The sequence below is a fragment of the Lissotriton vulgaris genome, chromosome 3_1 (assembly GCF_964263255.1).
Source record: "Lissotriton vulgaris chromosome 3_1, aLisVul1.2, whole genome shotgun sequence".
Taxonomy (NCBI): Eukaryota; Metazoa; Chordata; class Amphibia; order Caudata; family Salamandridae; genus Lissotriton; species Lissotriton vulgaris.
In genome coordinates, this window is record NC_141689.1 from 338,476,876 (window position 1) to 338,501,477 (window position 24,602).

At 48.8% G+C, this 24,602-nt stretch overlaps 1 protein-coding gene across 1 annotated transcript in view; it reads right to left on the reverse strand.

Moving 5' to 3' along the window:
• Positions 1-24,602, reverse strand: part of CPLANE1 (ciliogenesis and planar polarity effector complex subunit 1) — a 2,360,818-nt gene that overhangs the window by 1,149,518 nt on the left and 1,186,698 nt on the right. The window contains exon 28 of the mRNA XM_086960545.1: positions 6,584-6,672. Within this exon, the coding sequence (XP_086816671.1) occupies positions 6,584-6,672 (89 nt within the window). The remainder of the gene's footprint in view (positions 1-6,583; positions 6,673-24,602) is intronic.

Below are 24,602 nucleotides of genomic sequence, written 5' to 3' on the forward strand. Positions count from 1 at the left end.
ATATCAGGCCAACTTCTCACAGCCCCCACTTGTTCTACCCCCCATTTCGGGCAGGAGACCTCGCAGGAAAAACAAGGGAGGAAGAGAGGTGTGCCCACCTCTGCCAACTCCACCCCTAAGGTGGGTGAAGCGAGGTGAAGCACAACCTTGAGTCCCCGCCATCTTGAGGATGGAGGAAACTCAGCCAACCAGGGACAGGCTCCTGCCCCACTCCCACTGGAGAGTGGCAGAATAGGGGTGTACCTACCCCAGGGAAGGGACCCATTGGTCCCTGCCCTTTACCTACCTGTAAGGCCTCTAAATTTAGTATTTAGGGGGCACCCTGAACCTTCCTTCCTCAGATCCAGAAACCACAGGAAAAGTAGATTAGAAGAAGGACGAAAAGCAGTGCAGAGCTAACAAGAGGATGACGCCCACTGACTTGGCCCCAGCCCTACAGGCCTGTCTCCACTCAAATCTGCTCCTGCGAAATCCTGATGTGTCCTGCAGCCTGCCTGCCTTCACTTCAAAGACTGAATCTCCTGTGAACACCAGACTTGTTCAAACTGTAGCTTCTGGTGCCAGCCAATCCAGCCCACTCAACCCGGCCGAACCCGGCTCGAGCTTGAGTGGAAAAATACCACACAAGCTCGTCCCCCCGCAATTCTACCCCTAGATTCGTCAACCCCTGACCTGCCTGAAGCCTCCAGACGACGCCTGCAGCCTCAATCAAGAGGACCCCCCTACCGCGACCAGAGCGGGCAAGAAAATCCGACGTTCCAAGGCACCCCTGCGCCCGACGTCCCACTGCCTTGAGTGCCCAAACCAGCGGTGCCTAACCAACCCTCAACATCCCAACTTATCCCTCAAAGTGGTGGTCGCACCTGGAAGATCCTCGTCCCCGAGCCTGCAGTGTTTCTTTGTCCCAGAGGTTCTCCATTGGGAACAACAGGGCACCCAGCCTCAAAACAGCAGCCTGCACCTGGCCGCCCTAGTGCCGCTGAGGGGGTGTGCACCTGTTTCAACGCATTTTTTACAACGCACTACTTTTACAACGCATCCATTACAACGCGGATACTGTTACAACTCATGTTTTTACAAGGCATTTTTTTACAACGCAGGTACCTTTACAACGCATACCATTACAACGTAAGTATTGGTAAGTATATAGTTATTTTTTAAATGTTATATGTTTGGGGTAAAGGGGTATTTTTAGGGGTTAGGGTCAGTTTTGGGTTTTTGGGTAAAGGGGTATTTTTAGGGTTTAGGGTCAGTTTTCAGTTTTTGGGTAAAGGGGTATTTTTAGGGTTCAGGGTCAGTTTTCAGTTTTTGGGTAAAGGGGTATTTTTAGGGTTCAGGGTCAGTTTTCAGTTTTTGGGTAAAGGGGTATTTTTAGGGTTCAGGGTCAGTTTTTAGTTTTTGGGTAAAGGGGTATTTTTAGGGTTCAGGGTCAGTTTTCAGTTTTTGGGTAAAGGGGTATTTTTAGGGTTCAGGGTCAGTTTTCAGTTTTTGGGTAAAGGGGTATTTTTAGGGTTCAGGGTCAGTTTTCAGTTTTTGGGTAAAGGGGTATTTTTAGGGTTCAGGGTCAGTTTTTAGTTTTTGGGTAAAGGGGTATTTTTAGGGTTTAGGGTTAGTTTTCAGTTTTTGGGTAAAGGGGTATTTTTAGGGTTCAGGGTCAGTTTTCAGTTTTTGGGTAAAGGGGTATTTTTAGGGTTCAGGGTCAGTTTTTAGTTTTTGGGTAAAGGGGTATTTTTAGGGTTTAGGGTTAGTTTTCAGTTTTTGGGTAAAGGGGTATTTTTAGGGTTCAGGGTCAGTTTTCAGTTTTTGGGTAAAGGGGTATTTTTAGGGTTCAGGGTCAGTTTTCAGTTTTTGGGGTACAGGGTAAAAATAAATTAAATTTAATTTTAAATTAAATTATTTAATAGTAAATAAATTAAATTAAATTACATTGCATTATTTTTGGGGTTGAGGGTCAGTTTTGATTTTTTGGGGTACAGGGGTACAGGGTAAAAATAAAGTTATATTTTTATAATTTTCAATAATTAATTTAAATTATATTTCATAAAATTACTTTAATTTATTTTTGGGGTTTAGGGTCAGTTTTCAGTTTCTGGGGTACAGGGGTACATGGTAAAAATAAAGTAATATTAATTTAAATGTTAAATAATTAACGGAAATTAAATTATTTAAAATTACATTAAATTATATTTTTAAAATTAAGTTACTATTATATTATTAATATTAACATATACTTACCAATACTTACGTTGTAATGGTATGCGTTGTAAAGGTACCTGCGTTGTAAAAAAATGCGTTGTAAATACATGCGTTGTTACAGTATCCGCGTTGTAAAAACCGCGTTGTAACGGTATGCGGAGTAAAAGTCCGCGTTGTAACATCATATATCCCGCTGAGGGTGCACATTTGGTCCTACATTGGTCCCCAACTTGCCCGAGCTAAACCCTAGGAGTTTTGCTCCCTCAGCCTCGTGGCCTGCTTGCCAGCAGCCACCAACCGGATACACCCTATCCTCCGTAGGATAACATTGTGCCTCAACACTCTGCACCCGGCCCCCATAGTGCAGCTGAGGGTGCAACAACAGTGCATCACTGACCCTGGGAGACCCCTGTGTCTAACCCCAGAACCTTAACTCCCACAGTCGATACTTACCTGAGAACCATTAACCTGTTTTCCCTCCATAGGATAACATTGACATTTTTTCTCCAAAAAGTTTCTAAGTGTGGAGTTTAGAAACCTAAAAATATTCTTTAAAAATCGCACAAATAACAAAAATGTGTTTACTTACTTGTTTCTAGGAAATGTTCCAGTGCTGAATCTAGGTATCCACACTGAGTTCGAAAAGTAACGTGAAAAGTAACTTACGGGCAATTTATTGCAGAAGCCCATTCATTTCAATGTACTGCTCCGAAATGTTTCGAAATGTGAAGTTTTGAAAACTGAAAATATTCTTTAAAAATCATGTGAATAACCAAAACATAAATACTTACCTGCTTCTAGGAAATGTCCCAGTGCTGAATCTAGGTATCCAGGACTGAGTTAGAAAAGCAACGTAAAAAGTAACTTCCCTGCAATTTACTGAAAAAGCCTATTCATTTCAATGTACAGTATTTGCTAAGTGTTGCATACTACTGCTCCCCTGTAGATCAAACAAAGTACAATTTCTATTGCATTTTCCAACTGTTCTATAGCCAGTAACTTATTACTGAAAAGTATTTAGTGCTTACCTGTACCAGGCTTGCTTGGTTCTAAAAATAAACAACAGTATATTTTTATACAAAAACAATTGGCCTAGAGTTCAGTTCTTGAGTGTATGAATTAATTTGCTGACTGAGTGTGAACATCAAATGCTTAACACCGTCCTCTGATACTGCCTTACTGCTCAACCAAGTTACCACTTTTAGAGAGTAAGGTTCTATCTAACTTTAACCTCTGCCTACCTTTGGGGACTCTTGGACTCTATACACACAGTACCTCACTTTGGTGTAGTATATATAGAGCCAGTTTCTTACATTGAACTGTGCTGGGAGGTGAAAAAGTGTGCCCCCATCCCCCGTCTGTATGAAGGTAAAGCTCTCGACCACATCGAAAGGTGTGGGGAAAAAAGGAACTAGCATCAGAGAGCATGTCCTTTTGCTATATGGCCCCGTTGACAAAACCTCAATTCCAAGTCTGACATCAAAACAGAGTCAATGGCACTGCAGAGCTAAAGTAGCAGTTTTCCACGTCCACCCTTGCACCAGGGATATTCAAATGTGGAGAATCTACAAGTAGAAGTAACTATCAGAAATGCTTGAACTATTCTTAGCCACCTGTAATTACTCAGGCCACATACTACTTCAATGTTTCTTTGCCCACCATGGAAACTCAGACAGGAACCTCCCATATGCAATTCAGCCTTGGTCATGCACACAGCCTGAACTGCTAAAACAGATGCTGACCGATGTCTAGGGATACATATCACACAGAATTGCACTAAGGAAAACAGAAAAGTGATGGCTGAAATGCTTGAATTTACTTTAGAAAACTGGCAATTACTTTGGGGTGCATCTAAGTCCATCTTGTTTTTGTTTACCATGCCACCTCAGACAGGAACTACCAATATGCTAACAGTCTAAGTCTTGCTCAAAAAGAGAGTTCAGCCAGTACTGCTAGACTAGATACACTCTGATTGGAAACACAAAGCGACTCCAGATAGATTTTTGCACATTTGGGTTTCCTTTTCAGTAGGGTGCAGTGGGTCTTATTACATGCAGTGAAGCAAAAAACATCTCATCAACAATGTGGCAGAAAGCCAAACTACACCACCTCCTCTGCTATCACAGAAGGATGGATACCACCAAAATATGAATCAAACTTTTCTCATCATATGACAAAATAAATTCTCTATCGAAACCAGCATATAAATGTGTTGAGGACTGTCAACTACGAAATATCCATTATGTTATGGCACTAAAGGAAGAACACAAATCCAGAAAGTTTGTGTCCTGGTATAGCAGCAACTGACTACACCGGGAGGAAAACAGTAGAACTATCCACAGCCTCCCCCCGAGTACAAATGATGAACATCATGTAATTGTAGACTGATTTTGTACTACTGGGATCGCAGGAGTATTGTATTCCCCCATTGCTTCAAGAATAGATGGGTGACGAGAATTGTAGGGAACTCATTAAGTAGATCAGTTGGTCAAGTAGGACCAAGATATTCCGTAAGAGCCCATTACTGTGGGAGTTTTAAACGTTCTGTAAAGGGAGTGAAAACAACTCAACCAGTGGAAGCTCCCATATTAACAGGATGCTATTTACATGTTCTAGGCTAGATTCAAAATAAGTCAGGCTCTCCCACTATGTTGCTCTCTGTATTTGGGAAAAATGTTCCAAACTCAAGGTGTTGCATTCCTCCATAAATAGGTGGCATTGTTTGCTAGGACTAGGACCGATTTATTTTGAATCCAGGACAGAATTGAAGATGTTCCGTGCACTGTCTTAGTTGCACAGGGAGCTTGTTCCAGTGGTGGGGACCCAGGTAAGATAGGGTCTTCCCACCCTGCCTGGCTCGTTTAATTCTAGGCACTGCGAGGAGATGCTTGGATTCTGAGCAGAGAGAGCGCCGAGGAGTGTAGGGGATACATTTTTCCGCAAGATAACTGGGGCCAGAATTGGCCAAGGCCTTGTGAATGGTGCAGTTGACTATAAACTGTACTCGCTTCCGTATCGGGAGTCAGTGGAGCTGATGAAGCAGAGGCCGAGAGGATGTCCTTGGGGGTGCGTTCAGAATCAGACGTGCCGCCGTATTCTGGACAACCTGAAGTCTATCAAGGGCGGTCTCGTTGGTAGACAGCAGAAGACTATTGAAGTAATCCAGGCGGCTTAAATTAAGCACCTGGGTTAACGTCTTCCTACATGAGTCAGGGAGCAGAGGAAGGATACGACGCAGAAGACCCAGCGCATGAAAACAGGAGCCAGCTGTCATGGCAGCATGCTCCTTCATAGTGAGGGTCTGCTCAAGGCGGACACCTACGTTTTTTTACACAGGTTTTTGGAACGTTGGGAGTTCCTAGGTCTGGGGGTCACCAATCGGGTGTCCACAGTAGTTGAGCTTCTCTGAAGAGCATGATTTCCGTCTTCCCCACATTGCACTGAAGAAAGTTTCTCCTCATCCACTGAGAGATATTTCTCATTCCCCGGGAGAAGGCGGACTGGACTGATCGATTAAACTTTGTACATGGAAAAAGCAGCTGGGTATCGTCTGCATAGGAGACAGGGATGAACCCACTACTCCTCAACAGATTGGCCAAGAAAGCCACATAGATGTTAAACAAAGTCGGGCTCAAAAAAGAGCCCTGTGGTACATTAGAGAACATATTTTAGCCACAAATAAAATGAAACCCATTTAGAATACCATTAACATGTTCACGATATTGCTTTTGCAACTGGTTGTGGAATAGCAAAATGCATGATGCCAAACATTCTCATAAATGAAGAAAAATAACATTTAGCAGACATTCTGGATAGGGAAGAGACAATGTACCGTTCATGCTGTAGGCGCATTGCAAAGGTATCAAAAATGGTCCTTATTACCATGTTGATTACTATCACACATCCATTATGTAGCTGTAGAAAATACTTTGATAAACTGACTGAAAACACAAATCTGCCTAGCGGAAACTACGTTTACAGCTTTTCTAAACAAGTACATTAGGTATAGTAATAGTGTATCTTCACAATCTTATAAGAGCCACTACCATTATAAGTACCTTTGTTGAACAAGCCAGGGGCCAACAACAGGCCAAACATCAACACTCTGATCTCAAACGGATGACCTGTGACCAAATATTAAACACTCAAGTTTGACTCCAGAAAGGCCCTCAAATCTATTGGAACATTATCAACTTCCTTCTAAACATAACAAAAAATAAGTATAAATCTACTTCTTGCAAATGATTGTGCAGGATTTTGTGAATCGAGCATTGAAAATCTTCTGAAATAGCCACAAAAACCTTTTTTTTATTTTAAGCTTAAAAGATGGGTCAGTTCTGTAAAATGTTCACATGTACGTCAATCACGAAAAAGAATGAAACCTTACCTTCAGATGTTGATGAGCTATATAATGCCTTTTGTTGAATGCCCTGAAAATCTTCAAGCTCATTCTTATGATCATGAATAGAAGATGACCTGTAAGGCATCATAATATTATTAAGATCCCCTAGTTTGGAAGACATTCTGTAAATAACAAGGACTGCAAATGTCAAGAAATATTTTTTAGGTTATCTTTTCAGTAGAATAAATATAAGAGATGATGCCTTAAACAACTGGGGCTAGTTTCGACATATACATTTTTGCTAATTTGTCATTCTTGAGTGACTCCTAAAGAACACATTTTAAACCTTCTGTAATGATATTCCTGGTGGATACATAATCTTCTGCAAGTCTCTTAAAACAGAGTGCAGCACTGCACATGGCCAACCACTGGAACTGCAAAACCCTCCCATAGAAAAAAAAGGAACTAAGGGCTTAATACAAAAGTGTCATTTACCCCAGATGTGTAGGCTACTGCAAAGTGCAGTTTGTGAATTATGCCCAATGCTTTTGTGTACCACAGGATCCTATTAATCACAGCACTATCTCAACGGGGAGAATGAAGAGTGGTAAGCAGTGCTTAATTTGTAAAAAAAGAAGTGCAGGTGCTGAGAATTTTGCCATGGAGGCCACAGCTCACTTCTTCCTCCAGTGAGCCCCACGTTCAACTCTCTCACTGCCTCAGTCTCTATCTTCTAACCTCGATCTGTTGACTGTACCCTAAGTCTTTGCTCTAAGGGCCTATCCTCTCGCCTCTCTAATTGTTTTCTATTATCTTTGTCACACCTGGCGTATTACCTTATTCCCTGTATTTCTGATTTGCCCTCTATTCATTCTAGCCCTGCCCTTTTTCCTCTTCACTTTTATCCATCCTCTGCTCTCTCTCCCCTCGATTTTGGCTCTTTACTATCACTCTTCTAGCAGTGATTAGCTGTGTCTCCGTTTTATCATTTGTCTGCTTTTTTTCCTCTGTCCTGTCCTCTACATACTTCCATTCTATCTTCTCTCTTCTTAATGATCTCTTCTTCACATCATGGCTGCTTTTTCATTGTATCGGATTTGCTCTCCTTTTCTTCTACGTAGCTCCGTCTTATCTCTCTCCTCTCCTGTTGTTTCTTTCTCCTCTTTGCTCTCTCTCTCATCTATAACACTGCTGCTGCCAGTGATGCCTGTCCTCAGCCTGTACATGTCCCTGCTATTTTGTACTCTGCGTTTTCCTGTTGTCATTCCTAAAGAAGTGTAAGATGGCATTTTACTTTCTTACCTACACCAAGTGCAAAAACAAAACGTACACCAAATGAAAATGCTTTTTTTGCATATATTAATCAGTGCGGTATGACTGGGTTTATTGCAGAACAGACGGCTGCTCGAACACAGCAGGTGATGTCACTGCTAGTGCTGCCTGTAATTAGTAGGTCCAGGGATGGGTACGGCATAGGCATCCACTGCTCAGCTTGCTGTGACCCTGCCTGCTACAGCACAGGCATTGTGCCCAGCCGTAATGCTGCCAATGCCGATAAGTATGGATGTGGTGCCTACTGGACTCACGCACGCTCAGCAATTACCATGCTACGGTGCAGCGCCCAGATTCTACAGGTGACGTCATGGCGCACAAAAGTTGTGTTGGTCCACAGCCGCATCGAGCACGTTGAGGAAAAGCAGCAATGCAGGGCTCCAGGATATGCTACTCTGGCTACGCAGCAAGTGGAAAGTCCACATTTACTTTAGTTTATTCTTCCTCAAGAGCCCTCACTCCCAAGGTCCAAATGTGCTCTTGTAGCTTCCTTGCCTCAACTCCGTCATGAGCCAGCCCCCAGCCACAATTATCCAATGGGAGTTAGGCTCAGGCAGTGGCAGGGTGCAACAGACTTCGGGGAATAGAATGCAAGCCATAGTTTGTTGAATACTTCTTGGATTTGTGATCGGCATGATGACATCATCACTAACATGGTGATACACAATCATGCCTACCTGGACAGGCGTTTGCTGGCCTGTACATGAGCATTTACTAGCCAGTCACCATGCAATGTATGCTATTCTTTTTATTTTGAATTTGAACAATTAACATTGAGACCACCACCTGCAGGGTCAGAAATTGTAGCCCCGGCCCTGTGAAAGAAGTGCCGGTGCTGAGCACCTGAAAGCACCTGCTAAAATTAAGCACTGGTGGTAAGTAATCTACAAACATATTATACATTCATCAGAAACATCATTACCGAAGGCGAACACCAAAACACACAAGATGATGGACGTAATGTTGCACATTGGCAAAACATTCACCTCCAGTCACAGATCTGGGTTTAATCCATTGGTATTTTGCTTGCCACGCCACCCCAGTTCAGACATGGCCATATGCAAATCAGTTCTTGACCCTGTGCCTTGGCTTGGCAGTTTGGGCTGTTTGCCCTATGTGGGAAGGGTATGCCCAGATGTGGGTCCCGTGCTCACTACATCACTGGAGTCAAGCTATCCTGGCTGATGACGGCTGATAGCCAAAACCGGACCTAGGATGCTTGATTGCGGTCCAGGGAAGACATGGCTTGGCAGTTCGGGCTGGACGCACAAGTTACTACTTGTGTAACGATATATCTGTAAGAGACATTAGTTAGTGATAGATTCCTTACCTTAGAATATCCCCAGGCAAAAGACTGGATCCGGAAACCTTTGCGTAGCAGTACCCTTGCGCGACGGTAGGCGTCGTCTGCGGCTCCGCGTCAGTCGTTGGCGTCGTGGGCACCGTGATGACGTCGTCGGAGTACTTAGACGCCGCCTCCGCGTGCAGACGTCAGTTTTTAGACACAGCTTTTCCGTGCCAGAAACGCAGAGCTATGCCAAAAACCAACACTGGTGCCATGAAACTAGGGCCCTGAAAGGGGATGACCTTAACCCTAGATATCGGTTCGCAGAACGGGGAGGATGGGTGGGTCGGTAAGGAATCTATCACTAACTAATGTCTCTTACAGATATATCGTTACACAAGTAGTAACTTGTGCATCTGAAAGAGACACGTTAGTGATAGATTCCTTACCTTAGAATAGATACCCCAGCAATACCAACCCCGTGGTGGTGGGTCTGCGAACCAATAATCACACCAGAAAGTCCTGGAGGACGGAACGGCCAAAGAAGCCATCCCTCCGGACTTGACTGTCCAGGCAATAATGTCTTGCAAAAGTGTGCAGCGAGGCCCACGTAGCCACCTGGCAATTGTCCTGCAAGGGCACACCTCGGCCCAAAGCAGTTGTAGTCGCTGTGGCTCGAGTAGAATGAGCCCTCAGCCCCACAGGGGGTTCCTTCTTAGCCAAGGAGTAACATGCCTGGATACACAAGATGATCCACCGCGAGATGGTCCGCTTGTGCACCGCTTTCCCTTTCTTAGCGCCCACGTAACCAACAAAGAGTTGGTCATCCACCCGGAACTGGCGTGTTCGATTCAAATAAAATGAGAGCGCACGTTTTGGGTCCAGACGGTGGAGCCTCTCTTCCTCTCTCGAGGGATGCGGAGGCGGAAAGAAGGTGGGCAAGGTGATAGATTGCCCAATGTGGAAGGCCGTGACTACCTTGGGTAGGAAGGAGGGCCTTGTCCGTAACACAACCTTGTCCGGATGGACTGAAAGGAAGGGAGGTTTACAAGATAGAGCCTGGAGCTCACTCCCTCTCCTGGCAGAGGTGATGGCTACCAGGCAGGCAGTCTTCAAAGTGAGAAGGCGAAGAGGGCAGTTGTGAAGTGGCTCAAAGGGAGCGCACATCAGAAATGTAAGAACCAGGTTCAAGTCCCACTGAGGCATCACGAAGGGAACAGGAGGGATCGTATGTGTGATGCCCTTCAGGAATCGATCAACGACAGGGGACTTGAACAAAGAAGGTTGATCAGGCAGCCTCAGAAAGGCTGAAAGAGCTGAGAGATAGCCCTTGATAGTGCCCAGAGCAGAGCCCTGCTGGGCAAGAGAAAGAAGAAAGAGGAGAACCTCAGAAAGAGGGGCATTAAGGGGATCCACAGCCTTTGCTGTGCACCATGCCACCAATCTGTTCCACCTGCAGGCGTATACCGACTTTGTGGAGGGACACCTGGCTGCCAGAATGATGTTGCAAACTTCAGGAGGCACGTCAAATGGCCTCAACTGTCGCCGCTCAATCTCCAAGCATGGAGGTGGAGACTGGACAGGTTCGGGTGGAGGACCATCCCCTGCTGCTGCGACAGAAGGTCCTCCTGAAGAGGCAGACGAACCGGGGGATCGACTGACATACTGAGTAGCTCGGGATACCAGTACCTTCGTGCCCAGTCAGGAGCCACAAGGATGAGTTGTGCCCGGTCGCGCTTGATCTTCTTCAGCACTCTGGGCAGAAGTGGTATAGGCGGAAAGGCGTACAACAGACCGCAGCTCCACTCGCGACGAAAAGCGTCTCCGAGCGAGTGCCGCCTTGGAAATTCCATCGCGCAGAATTGATGACATTGCGCGTTCTCTTCGGTGGCGAATAGATCTAACCAAGGCTCTCCCCACTGCAGAAAGAGACCTTGCGCCACGTCCGAGTTCAGGCGCCATTCGTGATCCATCATGCACCGGCGGCTGAGTTCGTCCGCCCTGGCGTTCAGAGAACCGGCCAGGTGTTGAACCACCAGAGTCACGCCCTGATGTTCCAACCACTGCCAGAGGCGCAGAGCCTCCTGGCAGAGGGTCCACGACCCCACCCCGCCCTGTTTGTTGCAGTACCACATGGCGGTGGTGTTGTCCGTGAACACCTGCTCAACACTCCCCCGGACAGAGGGGAGGAATGCCTTCAGTGCTAGACGAATCGCCCGCAGCTCCAGAAGGTTGATATGGAGCCGGGACTCCGCCGGAGACCAGAGGCCTCTGATCTCCGCCTCTCCCATGTGGCCTCCCCAGCCCTGGAGGGACGCGTCCGTCACAACTACGTGCTCCGGTTGGGGAAGGGAGAGGGATCTGCCGCTGACCCAATCGCGGTCCGTGAGCCACCACTGCAGCTGTCTCGCAGTGCCCTCCGAGATCAGGACATGGTCGGACAGGTTGCCCTGATGCTGGACCCACTGAAACTTCAGGTCCCACTGCAGAGCCTGCATCCGCCACCGGGCGTGATGAACCAGAAGGATGCAGGAAGCCATCAGCCCCATAAGCCGCAGCGTCAACCTGACCAAAACCCGGGATAAAGACTGAAAGATTGGAATCAGAGCCTGTATATCCCGAACCCGCTGCTCGGGTGGGTAAACCCGAAACTGCGCCGAGTCGAGAACCGCTCCGATGAAATGGAGCCTCTGAGAGGGACACAGGTGTGACTTCGGCACATTGATGGAGAACCCCAACTGGTGGAGGAGATCCGTCGTAGTCTGGAGGTGGCTGACGACTGTTTGGGGCGAGCCCGCCTTCAACAACCAGTCGTCGAGCTAGGGGAAGAGTAAGACCCCTAACCTGCACATATGAGCTGCGACCACCGCCATCACCTTCGTGAACACCCGTGGGGCGCTGGTAAGACCGAAGGGGAGCACGGTAAACTGAAAGTGCTCGTGGCCTACCGTGAACCGCAGGTAACGCCGGTGGGCCGGCAGGACGGGGATGTGGAAATACGCGTCCTGCAAGTCCAACGCTACCATCCAGTCTCCTGAGCCAGAGTCGGCATCTTGAACTTCTCCTTCCGGAGAAAGCCGTTGACGTTCCTCAGATCCAAGATAGGGCGTAGTCCCCCTTTGCCCTTCTTGGGTACCAGAAAGTAGTGGGAGTAGCAACCACGTCCTACTTCTGGCCCAGGAACGCGCTCGATGGCCCCATTGGCCAAGAGGGCCGAAACTTCCTTCTGCAGGAGCCGCAAGTGATCCCCCGATACGCGGTGGTGTTGCGGTGGCATGGCTTGAGGAGTCGTCTCGAAGGGGAGGGAGTAGCCCCTCCGGACGATCTGCAGCACCCACCTGTCCGAAGTGACAGTGTGCCAGTGAGAGTGGTGATGGCGAACCCTGCCCCCCACTGGTGTCACATGGGCCGAAAAGCACGGACTAGGAGGGTTTAGAGGCGGATGCTGCTGGGGAAGGTGTGGACTGACCTCGCCGTTGTCCCCGACCGCCTCCACAGCGGTTTCCACGGCCGCCGCCATGCTGGATGTTAGGCTGCGGCGAGTGGCTGGCGGCACGTGTGGGTACGCCCCTTCCTTGGCCACGAAAGGAGCGAAAAGCAGCCGTTTGCTGGCACAGGGCCGAGAGGCCCAAGGACTTGGCCGTAGTCCTGGAGTCCTTAAAGCGCGTGGTCTGCCTTGTCGCCAAAAAGGCGACGGCCATCGAACGGCATGTCCATCAGAGTGTTCTGGACATCTGCCGAAAAATTGGTGGACCTCAGCCAGCTCACCGCCACCGTTGTTGCCATTGCTCTGCCCAGCGAGTCAGTGGTATCCAGCCCACACCGGATAGAATACTTGGCTGCATCTCGGCCCTCCACAAGGGCTTGGCCGAGTTTGGCCCGTACCTCCAACGGACACTCTGGCAGACCTTCCGCCACCGTCTCCCACAGAGAGTGGGTGTAGCGGCCCAAGAGGCATGCGTTGTTGGAAGACCGCAGTCCAAAACTAAGGGAGGAGAATATTTTCTTGCCATAATTCTCATACCTCTTGGATTCCCTGTCCGGCGGAGCCGTCGGGAACGCGGTCTGGGAATTTGAGGCCTGGATGACCAGACTCTCGGGGGTGGGAGGACAGGAAACATGGGTCGCCCGGGGCCGGGCGGTGGCGTCTGGCCACGTTCCTATCTACGGGCGAACCCGTAGCGGGCTTGGACCAGGTGCCCAAAAGAACGTCGGTCAAGGCCTCATTAAAGGGCAGCAGAGGTTCGGCCGAGCATGACTGCGGTTTAAGGACCTCAGTGAGGAGATTAGTCCTCACAGCCGCGACGGGGAGCTCAAGGCCCAAGGCCTTGGCAGCCCTCGTCAACACCACACCATAGGTTGCCCCCTCCTCCGAAGCCACGGTAGGAGGAGAGACAAAATCAGTGTCTGGAGAGGTGTCCAGGCCACTGGCCTCCCCAAGGTCTCCTGCCCAGTCCTCTTGAGACTGACACTCCCTGGTCAGAGAGTCCTCAGACCCGTCCCAATCCTCCTCATCACCCATCTCCTGGTACTCAGGGTTGTAATTCAATGGGGCCGGTTCGTAGAAGTGGAAATCTCCAAACGGCGTTGGGTGCGGCGCCCAGCGGCGCCGCTCCGACGTCGGAATCGGAACAAAGGAGGAATCGGGGGCGGCGCTGCCCGAGGACGGCGCCAGAGATGACACCTGACGGACCGATGCCGGGGGGGTCGTAAGGTCCACCGGTGACGATCCAGAGCCCGAACGCGCCGGCGGCGCCGGTGCCGCTTGACCTTGAGGCACCGGGATCATAGGGCCCTGCGGCGCTGGGCCCGAAGGCGCCGGCAGCATCGGGGCCGAAGCACCCGACGGCGTCGGAGGCAGAGCCCCTGACCCGCTAGGGCCCCCAGACGGGTCCGCTGGGCCCGAAGGCGCCGGCGGTGTCGGGATCCTAGGGCCCTGCGGCGCCAGGCCCGAAGGCGCCGGCGGCGTCGGTGCCGAAGCACCCAACGGCGTCGGAGGCAGAGCCCCCGACCCGCTAGGGCCCCCAGACGGGTCCGCCGGGCGCCTTCGGTGTCGGGATCGTAGGGCCCTGCGGCGCCAGGCCCGAAGGCGCCGGCGGCATCGGGGCCGAAGCACCCGATGGCGTCGGAGGCAGAGCCCCCGACCCGCTAGGGCCCCCAGACGGGTCCTCTGGGCCCGGAGGCGCCGCGGGGAACGTCGGAGGAGAAAGGGACCTGATGGCCATGAGGAAGCTCTCGATCTCCTCCGGCGTCGCGTTCTGCCCAGGGACCGGAGGGTGTGGGGCAGGTCGCGATGCCCGCGACTCCGAAGGAGCCGCGTGGGCGGTGTCACCCGAACCCCCGGCCGCATCGCGCGAGCGTCGGGGGGAGTCAGAAGAGCGATGATGTCTCTTCGACTTCTTGTGCTTCTTACCTGACGACGACTTCGACCCGGAGGAGTGGTGCCGACTCCCAGAGCTCTGGTGGCTCCGTCCCCGCGACCTGTCCCTCGACCTCCTGTGGGACCGGGACCTTACGCGGCGCGGGCCGACTGCCAGAGTTCGGGTCGCCTGCGGGACCGCTCCCGCCTGGCTTTCGAAGATAGGGCCCGGCAGTCGGGGCAGGCCTTGTCGTCGTGGTCGACGCCTAGACAGGTCAAACACAGGTGGTGGGGGTCCGTGACCGACATCTTGCGGTCGCACTCTTCACAGTGTTTAAATCCGGGCATCCCTACGGCACCGATCGGAGTCGAAGAATGATCAAAAAGTTAGGCAAAAATTGACTTGGGTAACTGCTCTTTCCAGATCTGCGCTGGCTGGCGCGGAAAAAAGAACTGACGTCAGCACGCGGAGGCGGCGTCTAAGTACTCCGACGACGTCATCACGGCGCCCACGATGCCGATGAAGGACGCGGAGCCGCAGACGACGACTACCGACGTGCAAGGGTACTGCACGCAAAAGTTTCCGGATCCAGTCTGACGCCTGGGGATATTCTAAGGTAAGGAATCTATCACTAACGTGTCTCTTTCAGATTGTTCCAATAAGGCACAGGGTTAAGACTAATTTGCATATGGCCATGTCTGCACTGGGGTGGCGTGGTGAGCAAAATAACAATGGAATAAACCCAGATCTGGACTGGGGGTGAATGTTTTGCCAATGTGCAACATTCTGTCCATCATCTTGTGTGTTTTGCAGTTGGGTGTCATCCACATAATTGTGATATTGGATGTGGATGCTTTGAGGATTACAGTCAGTGGGTCAATGAAAAGGTTAAAGAGCGTGGGGGAGACTGAGGACCCTTGGGGAACACCCAGCAGGCAGGGACTGGGGTTGGATAGAGTGTGATTGGATTTGACTCTTTGCGTGCTGTTGTGGAGAAAAGAGGCAAACCATTTAATGACCCCGCCTGAGAGCCCCATCCTGCATTCCAAGAGGTTGGGTAGATTGTCATGTTTGACAGTGTCCAATGCAGATGAGAGATCGAGTAGAATGAATAAGCAAGCTTCATTCTGGTCATGCAAAGTGAGATCATTGTCCACTATATGAGTGATGTCTGTTTCGGTGCTGTGGCCAGTGCGGAAGCTCGATTGGAATTGGTCGAGAAGTTGGAAATTCTCAATGAAATTGCACAGTTGTTCATGTACACATTTTTCCAGTAGTTTTGCAAGAGTAGGGATGTTTGCGATTGGTCGGTAGTTATTCAAGTCCTCAGGGTCCGTCGAGGGTGTTTTGAGAATAGGGAGCACTAGGCCAGCCTTCAAGCAGTCCGGTATCCCACCTTGAAGAAGAGAGGCATCGATGATCTTGGACCAGAGCAGTGCTAGTGATTCTATTATTTCTTTAAAGTAGTTGGGGGTAAGTGGGGTCATTGAAGTGATTTGAAGGTTTCACGGTCCAGAGTATGTTGAGGATGTCAGTGTCATTAAGGGGTGTGAATTGTCTCCAAGAGGCATTGTTTTTGGGGGAGAGATAGGGAGGCGTGGGAAGGGGCGTGGGTAAAGAGGAGTCAGGAGAGGGTGACAGTTTGAGTAAAGCAGACTTTAGATCTGCTTCGATCTTATTTGCCTTTTCGAGGAAGAACTCAGCAACAGCCTCGCAGTTTGGCTGAGAGCGAGAGCTGTGCTGAGATTGGATAAAAGTGTTGTTAGATTGTATTTTAATAAACTCAAATAGCCGTTTCGGGCGATTTTTGGCTTTGTTAAGATGGGCTTTGAAGAAGGTAACTTTCGCCATTCTAATGAGTTTGTTGTATCTACTTCTTTTTAGTCTTAGGAGCTAATTTACGTTTGTATTATGGAGCGATCTTTTCCACTGTTTTAGTGGTTGTCAACTTTTGGAGTTCTAACTTTCATAGCTGAGTCTCACACCTGTCTATATTAATCTTCCTGTAATTCTGAAAAGGGTTCACAACTCATTTTATAGATCACAATCGCTCCTTAAAATTCCAATCTTTGCAACCTAGCAATACCTAAACTCCGCCAGCCGATCTATTTATATCAGCAACTATTTGACGGAAACCACATAGCCCCACTAATGAGCACACTTTACTGGTATTCAAATTAGTTTTGGTGATAACAGAAGAAATTGCCCTGCACTCTCAACCTACTTTGCCAGTTTACCCTCTGGCTGATAACTTTATATATACACACAGTGAGTGGGCTTGGGGAGTATCAATTTAAGAGCATGTTACACAGCTAATAGCAACATGAGTAATATAATTGTTTATTAGTTGAGCAGTCATATCTAATAGCATAATGAGTATCATTTTTGTTTATTAGTTGATCAGTCACATATAACAGAACCATGAGTAGCATGCTTGCTTTTAGTTGATCAGTCAGATCTGACTGATCGACTTATAAACAATGGGAAGGACACAATCCCGTCACAGATGAGGCAAAAAAAACACAATCCCCATGATGCAGAGGGCTGTGTGTAGTCCACCTTGTCACAATCTTGCATGACATCATTACGGTGCGCGCGGAGTCACGCTTACTGACAGCCTGGAAACGCTTTCAAGATGCATGATAAAAGCCGGTCTCCAGCATTCGACTTTGCAAATGCCTGGAGATGCGGACCAAGTAGGTGTGGCAGCGGGGCAGAACCTTTGATGTAGTGAGTATGAGCCTGGAGTAAGCTTGGAAATGAGTAATACTACTGACACGGTACGTGAGCAAAAAACAATGATGCGCTGTGAGAAAGTGCCCTCTTTCTTGCATGGTATGCCCCCACTTTTTGCTATATTGCTGATGTTCTTTGACCGAGTGTGCCCTGGGCTCCTACTTATCAGGTGCCCAGGGCCTATGTTCCTTCCCTAAAACTGCATTGAAACCTAAACCCAATAGGCATCTGTGGCCACATGTCAGCACGTGGTAAATGGTACCACCGGTACCCAGGGCACTGTGACCAGAGAAGGCCCCTAAGGGCTGCAGCACTTATTGTGCCACCCTTAGAGGCCCTGTGCCATGACACTCACACACTGCCTTTGCAGGCTGCATGACTTGGTGTCAAACAAAGTGAAGAGTCGACAAGGCACACATCCCTGTGTGTCATGCCCACAAACCACTGCCCTGGCATACATTAGCCACCCCTCTAGCTGGGTGCCCTATGCCAGTGGTGAGGGTACAGGTGCATGAGCAGGGTGCCCCAAAACCACCGAGGTCCATTCCAGGGTACTGTAAGTGCAGTGCTGCCATTAAGAGTATATGGTGCTAGGAGGTTGTCATTACGAGCTCCACAGCACCATAATGGCTACACTGAGGACTGGGAAGTTTGGTACCAAACCTCTCAGCACATTAAACTCACACTGTTGCCAGTGTGGGATTTAATGTAAAATGCACCACAGAGGGCATCTTAGAGATGCCCCTGAAACTCGACCAACTTCCAGTGACCTGACTGAGTGGCTGCCTAGGCTGCCACCACCAGACTTGTTTCTGGACCCCTGGGTCGAGAGCTCGCCGCTCTCGTGGGCCTGAAACAATGCACATCCTGGGATGAGGTGCCAAGCCTCCTCCCGAAGGGTTCACAAAGGAGAAGCTTCAAAGGCAGACAGCCTTTGTGAGCCTCTCCAGACCACTTGCTGCTCTCAGCAACTGGTCCCCACTGGTTCTACCCCCCACTTTGGGTGGGAGAACAGGCAGGAAAAACAAGTGAGGAAGAGCGGTGTGCACACCTTTGCCAACTCCACCCCTAAGGCGGGGGAGGCGAGGTGAACCACAACCTCGAGTACCCGCCATCCCATTGGTCCCTGCCCTTTACCTACCTGTAACGCCCCTAAATTTAGTATTTAGGGGCACCCTGACCCTTCCTTCCTCAGATCCAGCAACCACAAGAAAAAGAAAAGAAGAAGGACTAGAAGCCGTGCAGAGCTAACAAGAGGACGATGCCCACTGACTTGGCCCCAGTCCTACAGGCCTGTCTCCCCCTCGAACCGGCTCCTGCAAAACGCCGGCGTGTCCAGCGGACAGCAACCTCAAAAACCCCAGAGGAGCTGCCTGCCTTCACTTTCCAAGCTGTTTCTCCTGTGAACACCGGACGTGTTTGAACTGCAGCTTCTGGTGCCAGCCAGGAACTGCGAATCCAGCCCACTCTGCACCCGCCAAACCCGGCCTGAGCTAGAGTGGAAAAATACCACACGGAGGTCTCCCCGGCGATCCTGACCCGAGATCTGGTAACCCCTGACCTGCCTCCAGACGACGCCTGCAGCCTCAATCCAGAGGACCCCCCAACCGCGACCAGAGCGGGTAAGAAAATCTGACGTCCCAAGGCACCCCTGCACCCAATACCCCATGGCCTTGTGTGCCTAACCCAGTGTTGCTTAACGAACCCTTTACATCCCTACTTACCCCTTGAAGTGGTGGTCACTCCTGGAAGATCCTCGTCCCCAAGCCTGCAGTGTTTCGTTGTCCCAGAGAATCTCCATTGAAATCAACAGGGCACCGGACCTCAAAGCAGCACCCTGCACCCGGCCGCTCTAGTGCCGCTGAGGGTGCCCCTTTTGTGCTAACTTGGTCCCCAACTTGCCCTGAGCTTAACCCTAGGAGCTTTGCTCCCACAACCCCGTGGCCTGCTTGCCAGCAGCCACCAACTGGAGTCCCCCTATCCTCCATAGAATAACATAGGGCCTCAACACTGCACCAGGCAGCCCGAGTGACGCTGAAGGTGCAACAACAATGCATCACTGAACCCTGGGAGACCCGTGAGTCTAACCCCAGGAACCTAACTCCAAAGACCGATTACCTACATGGAAACAGACAACCACTTTTTCCTCATAGAATAACATTGACACTTTTTCTCCCAAAAAGTGTCTACTTTTGAAAACTAAGAATATTCCTTGAAAATCACCCGAATAACCAAAACGCATTTTTTAAAACTGTTTTCAGGAAATGTCCCAGTGCTGAATCTAGGTATCCAGCACGGAGTAAGAAAAGTATTTTTAAAGTAACTTACCTGCAAAGTGAATTTACTTCCATAGGATAACATTAGTGATTCTATGTGAAAAAGTTTCAAAGTGTCAACTTTTATTTATTTATTTGCGGTATTTGTAGAGCGCAACACTCATCCCGAGAGATATAAAGGCGCTTATACCAGAGCTGATGATTCTGCAGAACTAACACTGAGACGCTAGATAGGAGAATGAGCGACCACCTGTCCTTACTTTGTATATCCGTTTTGTTCTAGCAAGGGCTGATTGGAGCGATCGTAGATTTCTTGTGGGGACATAAAATGTAATCTTCTCCTGGAGTATAGAAGGGTGTGTCTTACGGAGAGCTCTATGAGCATGACCAAGCAATTTGAAGACTGCCCTTTGGCGCATCGGCAGCCAGTGCAGTTTTTTTCAGGCACCCACGAAGCGGACTCAAGCTTTCCTTTATTGCAGATAAGTTTAGCCGCAGCATTCGGCAGTACTTGTAGGCGTGTGAATAAATGCTCGTTCATACCAACAAATAAGGAGTTGCAGTAGTCCAAAAGACTGACCAGCAATGCTTGTGTAACTGAGCGTCTGCAGTCCAGTGGTATCCATGGGAATAGTCTGGCAAGTAGCTTCAGGATGGCGAAGCCTTTACCGCAGAGGGATCGCACATGATCCTTCATGGACAGGGCGTCATCCATAATGACACCCAGGTTTTTGGCATATTGTTTCGCGGTGGGGGCCGTACCTAAAGTGGGTGGCCATCAAGTAGCGTCCCACACACGTTTGGCGCCACCAAACAGAAGGATTTCGGATTTGCCGGCATTCAGCTTCAGGCAATGTGTGTGCATCCACTGTGCCATTTCAGAAAGACAGTTATGCAATTTAGATTTAATGATGTCTGGTTTTTCGTCCAAGGCCACCATCAGTTGCTTATATTCCGCATAGGAGCAGATGCCAATGCCCCACTTCCTGCCAATTTCAGCTAAAGATGACATATAGACATTGAAAAGTGTGAGGCTTAATGAGGCCCCTTGAGGAACCCCACAACTGATGGGGCTGGGTTTGGAATGGAATTGTCCCATATGGACTGCTTGGGTACGGTTACTCAGAAATGATTGCAGCCAGCTTAGGGCAGTGGAGTGAACTCCTTTTCCATGGAGGATGTTCAGCAGACAATTGTGGGAGACGGTGTCGAACGCTGCCGACAGGTCAAGCATTATCAGAGCCACCGCCCGCCTTGGTCGGTGGCTGATCTGACACTGTCCGTCACTGCCAGCAGCGGCTCTGAAACCCGTCCGGGAGGGGTCCAGGAGATGGTCTGTTTCCAGATACCTGGTCAACTGGCCATTCACCAATTTCTCCAGGACTTTAGAAAGATAGGGGAGCTGGGAAATGGGGCAATAGTTTTCGGGGTTGAGAATGTCTGTCCCCACTTTTTTCAAAAGGGGGATCACTGAGGCATGCTTCCATGAGCCCGGGAAGGTGGCGGTTCTGAGAGATTTGTTAAAGAGCTGGGTAATCAGGGGACAAAGCGTGGAGGCAATTTTTGAGAAAACAAAATGGGGACAGGGATCCAGTGGGGAACCAGATTTTACTGTGCTCATAGCTAACAGAACCTCATCCACTGTGAGAGGTTCGAAGCTGGCTAAGGTAGGTGTGACTTCCAGATCGGGGGAGACTCCTGTGGTCTTTACTATGTTGGCTGTGTTAGAGGTCTTTACTACGTCCGTTGTACTAGGGGGGCTTTGGGAACTGAAGGTGGAGTAGATTTTCCTGATCTTCTCAGTGAAGAAGGCACTGATTCGTTTGCAAACCTCAACCGAGGGGGTTAGGGTTTGAGTGATGTTAGACGGTTTGTTAAGCTCCTTAACTATTCTAAAGAGCTCTTTGGCTGAGTTGCAATTTTCATGAATGCGCGGGGAGAAGTACATTTTTTTTGTATTTTTAATGGTAAGATTGTAAGACTTCCGCTTAAGCATATAGCGTAGTTTGATTGCGACGTGAGAGACTGCCTCCATAGGTGTTCTAGTTTCTGGCACTCCCTCTTGAGGCTTTTTAATTGTGGGGTGTACCATTTTTCCATATGGTACACCCCTAGGTTTCCGCATGGGGGCCAGCTTGTTTAGTGTATGGTAAATCCCAGAATCTAAGGTGGTCGCGTCTGAGCATACTGTGGTATCGTCTGAAAACTGTATGTTGACATCCCGGAAATGAGTATCGAAATTTGATTCATTAACTAACCTCCAGGCTCGATTGGAAATCTGGTGGGTTGCTCTGGGTTTCAATGATTTAATGGGTACGTTCAGTGTAAAGACTATGAGGGAGTGGTCTGACCAGAGTAATGGCAAGACCTCACAAATTTTTGTGGCTTCAATGTTAGTGAAGAGTAGATCTAGTGTGTGGCCCGCTGTGTGAGTAGGGCCCCCTATCCATTGTTTGAGATTGAGGATCTCCATGTCGCTCTCCAGTTGGGAGACCACTGGAGTGTCCTTTTTCTCATAGTGAGTGTTTAAGTCTTCGATTACTAGGTAGTTTTTATATTTTAGGCAAAGTGGTAGGAGTCGGGTGAGCAGTTTGGCACCAAAATTGACTTGTTGGCCTGGGGGGTTATAGATTACTGCTCCAGCTAAGATGGTAAGACCGTCATAAAGTACTTGGAAAGGGAGGGTTTGGTGCTCGTTGTAGGCGATTGCCGGCTCCGGGAGACAGGTCAAGTGATCTCTAAATATGATGGCAACCCCCCCTCCCCTACTTCCAGATCTGTCTTGTTTAATGATCTTGTAATTACTGGGAAGCGCGTTAGCCAAATCTGGGGCGTTCGTGTCGGTCAGCCAGGTTTCAGTGATAAAAACCAAGTCGGGGTTCTTTGCCTTCAGTAGATCCCAAATATCCATGGCATGCCTGGGTAGGGATCTAGCGTTGAAATATAGACAGAAAAGTTTTGTGTGGTCGTAAGTATTCTGGTGGCCTGAAAGTGTTTGGCCCATACTAGATCATCTACAAGCAAGACAGGAGATAGGGCCATAAGATAGGCCTGGACCCGTCAGAGTGCATTGCCCATCGATGTGGCCCTGAATATAGGGGCAGATAGCAGCTCGTTATGGGAATAGCAGATGGCGGTGTGTGGGGTTTGAGTGCCACCGGTAGGGGGTATCGCCCCTCGTCCCGGCCGGTCGCGGACAGGCGCAGACGAGCTTGCCTTAGGCGCGCCTTCAGCGCGCCATTGTCACGCCCGCTTCGCCCGTCAGCTGCGCCTCGGCCAACACATTGAGTAAAGTAGTGGGTTAGTGGGAAGCGCGGGCTCCTGGCTCCGCCCTCCGGCTTGCAGGGGATGTCCACTGATTGGTCCGCCTACCTCCCCATTAGCTCTCCACATTATTGAAATACAATAATATTCTTTAAAAATCGTGCATCTAACTAAAACGCATTTACTCAACTGTTTTCAGGAAATGCCACAGTGCTGAATCTAGGATCCAGCACTATGTTAGTAAAAGTAATCCGAAAAGTAGTTCATTGCATTTTTACCGAAAAAGCCTATTGAATCCTATGTATTGAGTCTACTAAGTTTGTGCATTGCATTTGCAACCCCTGTAACTCTAATTGGTACAAACTCCTACAATATTTTGAAAGCATTCAACAACAGCATCTTGTAGCTGAAAAGTATTTACATGCTTACCTGTACCAGGCTTGCTTGGTTCTAGAAATAAAACAACAGTATATTTTTTTTATACAAAAACCATTGGCCTACAGTTTAGTTCTTGAGTGTGTGAATTCATTTGCTGACTTTGTGTGTACATTAAATGCTTAACACTGTCCTCTGATACTGCCTTACTGCTCGACCAAGCTACCACTTTAGAGAGTAAGGTTCTATCTAACTTTAACCTCTGCCAAACCTCTAGAGACCCTTGGACTCTATACACACTGTACCTCACTTTGGTGCAGTATATATAGAGCCAGTTTCTTACATGAGCCCCTTGTAATGCTGTGAGTGTGTTTTCCTTTTCCTTTATCTCTCCTCCTCTACTTTGGACTCGACTTTTCGGGTCTGACTACAAGGCTACCCCCAGAACACCGCCGTCTCTTGAGACGTGTTTGCACCTCCAAATCAGGGTAAAATGATCATTGTGGCATGAATGAAAGTGAGACATTGAGAATATCGGGCAGTATGGAAGTAGCGGTTTGGTTAGTGAGGCGAGTGGTGGTTTTGACACAGTGGTGTGGTGAGTGGCAGTATGCGATTGACATCGCCACCACATACGAGTGTATGTTTTATTGAATAAGTGCCATGAGTTACACTTACATGCACGACAACTTCGGAATCCAATCGCACTTACACACCCATCTCAAATGGCAAGTATGGGTGAGAAAAGCGCAGCGCAGTTGGCAAAGTGAAGCACAGATACAAATTCCTTGACCTGTTTCTTTTACAAATGGAGTGAAACATTACGCAACAGGAGAAGAGATAAGTATTCTGTTCCGCTTTTTCTAGTGTAAGTGCAGCTTTTTGCCCTCTACAAACTTAAAACATAGGACATTCCTGAAACTAATTTAACCAGGGAGGACCTTGTTATTTTTGCCCCGAAGAAAGTCCAGGACCTGGATGGGCCATTTTTAACAGACTGAAACATTAGGGTCATAGGACCATCACCTCCTGATGACCCACATATACTTTCTCTAGTTTTAATATCCCCTACGGTTCTGCTAATAAAAGGATGCCAGGAACCGCAAGAGGAATTTTAATCTTTAAACCCCCTGGCCATATTCTTTTAAGTGCTCCCTGAAATATGGTTGAGCCCACCCTGACCTTTAGGAGTCAGGTTGAACCCGATGATGTAGCATGACAACTAGAGTGTGTGAGGGTTATTTAACAAAAAGGAATTGCTTCCTTTCCCACATTTGAGTGCCTGACACCCAGTGAGCTTCTTTTCCCTAGCATTTTTGTGATATAAGTGGGGTATTTACAGTGACATTGAGAGGACTTTGGAGAACGTATCCCCATCAGGAACCCCTCTTAGCCCTTCCGGCGCTGGAGAAGTTTTCTTTATCCAGTAGCTATAG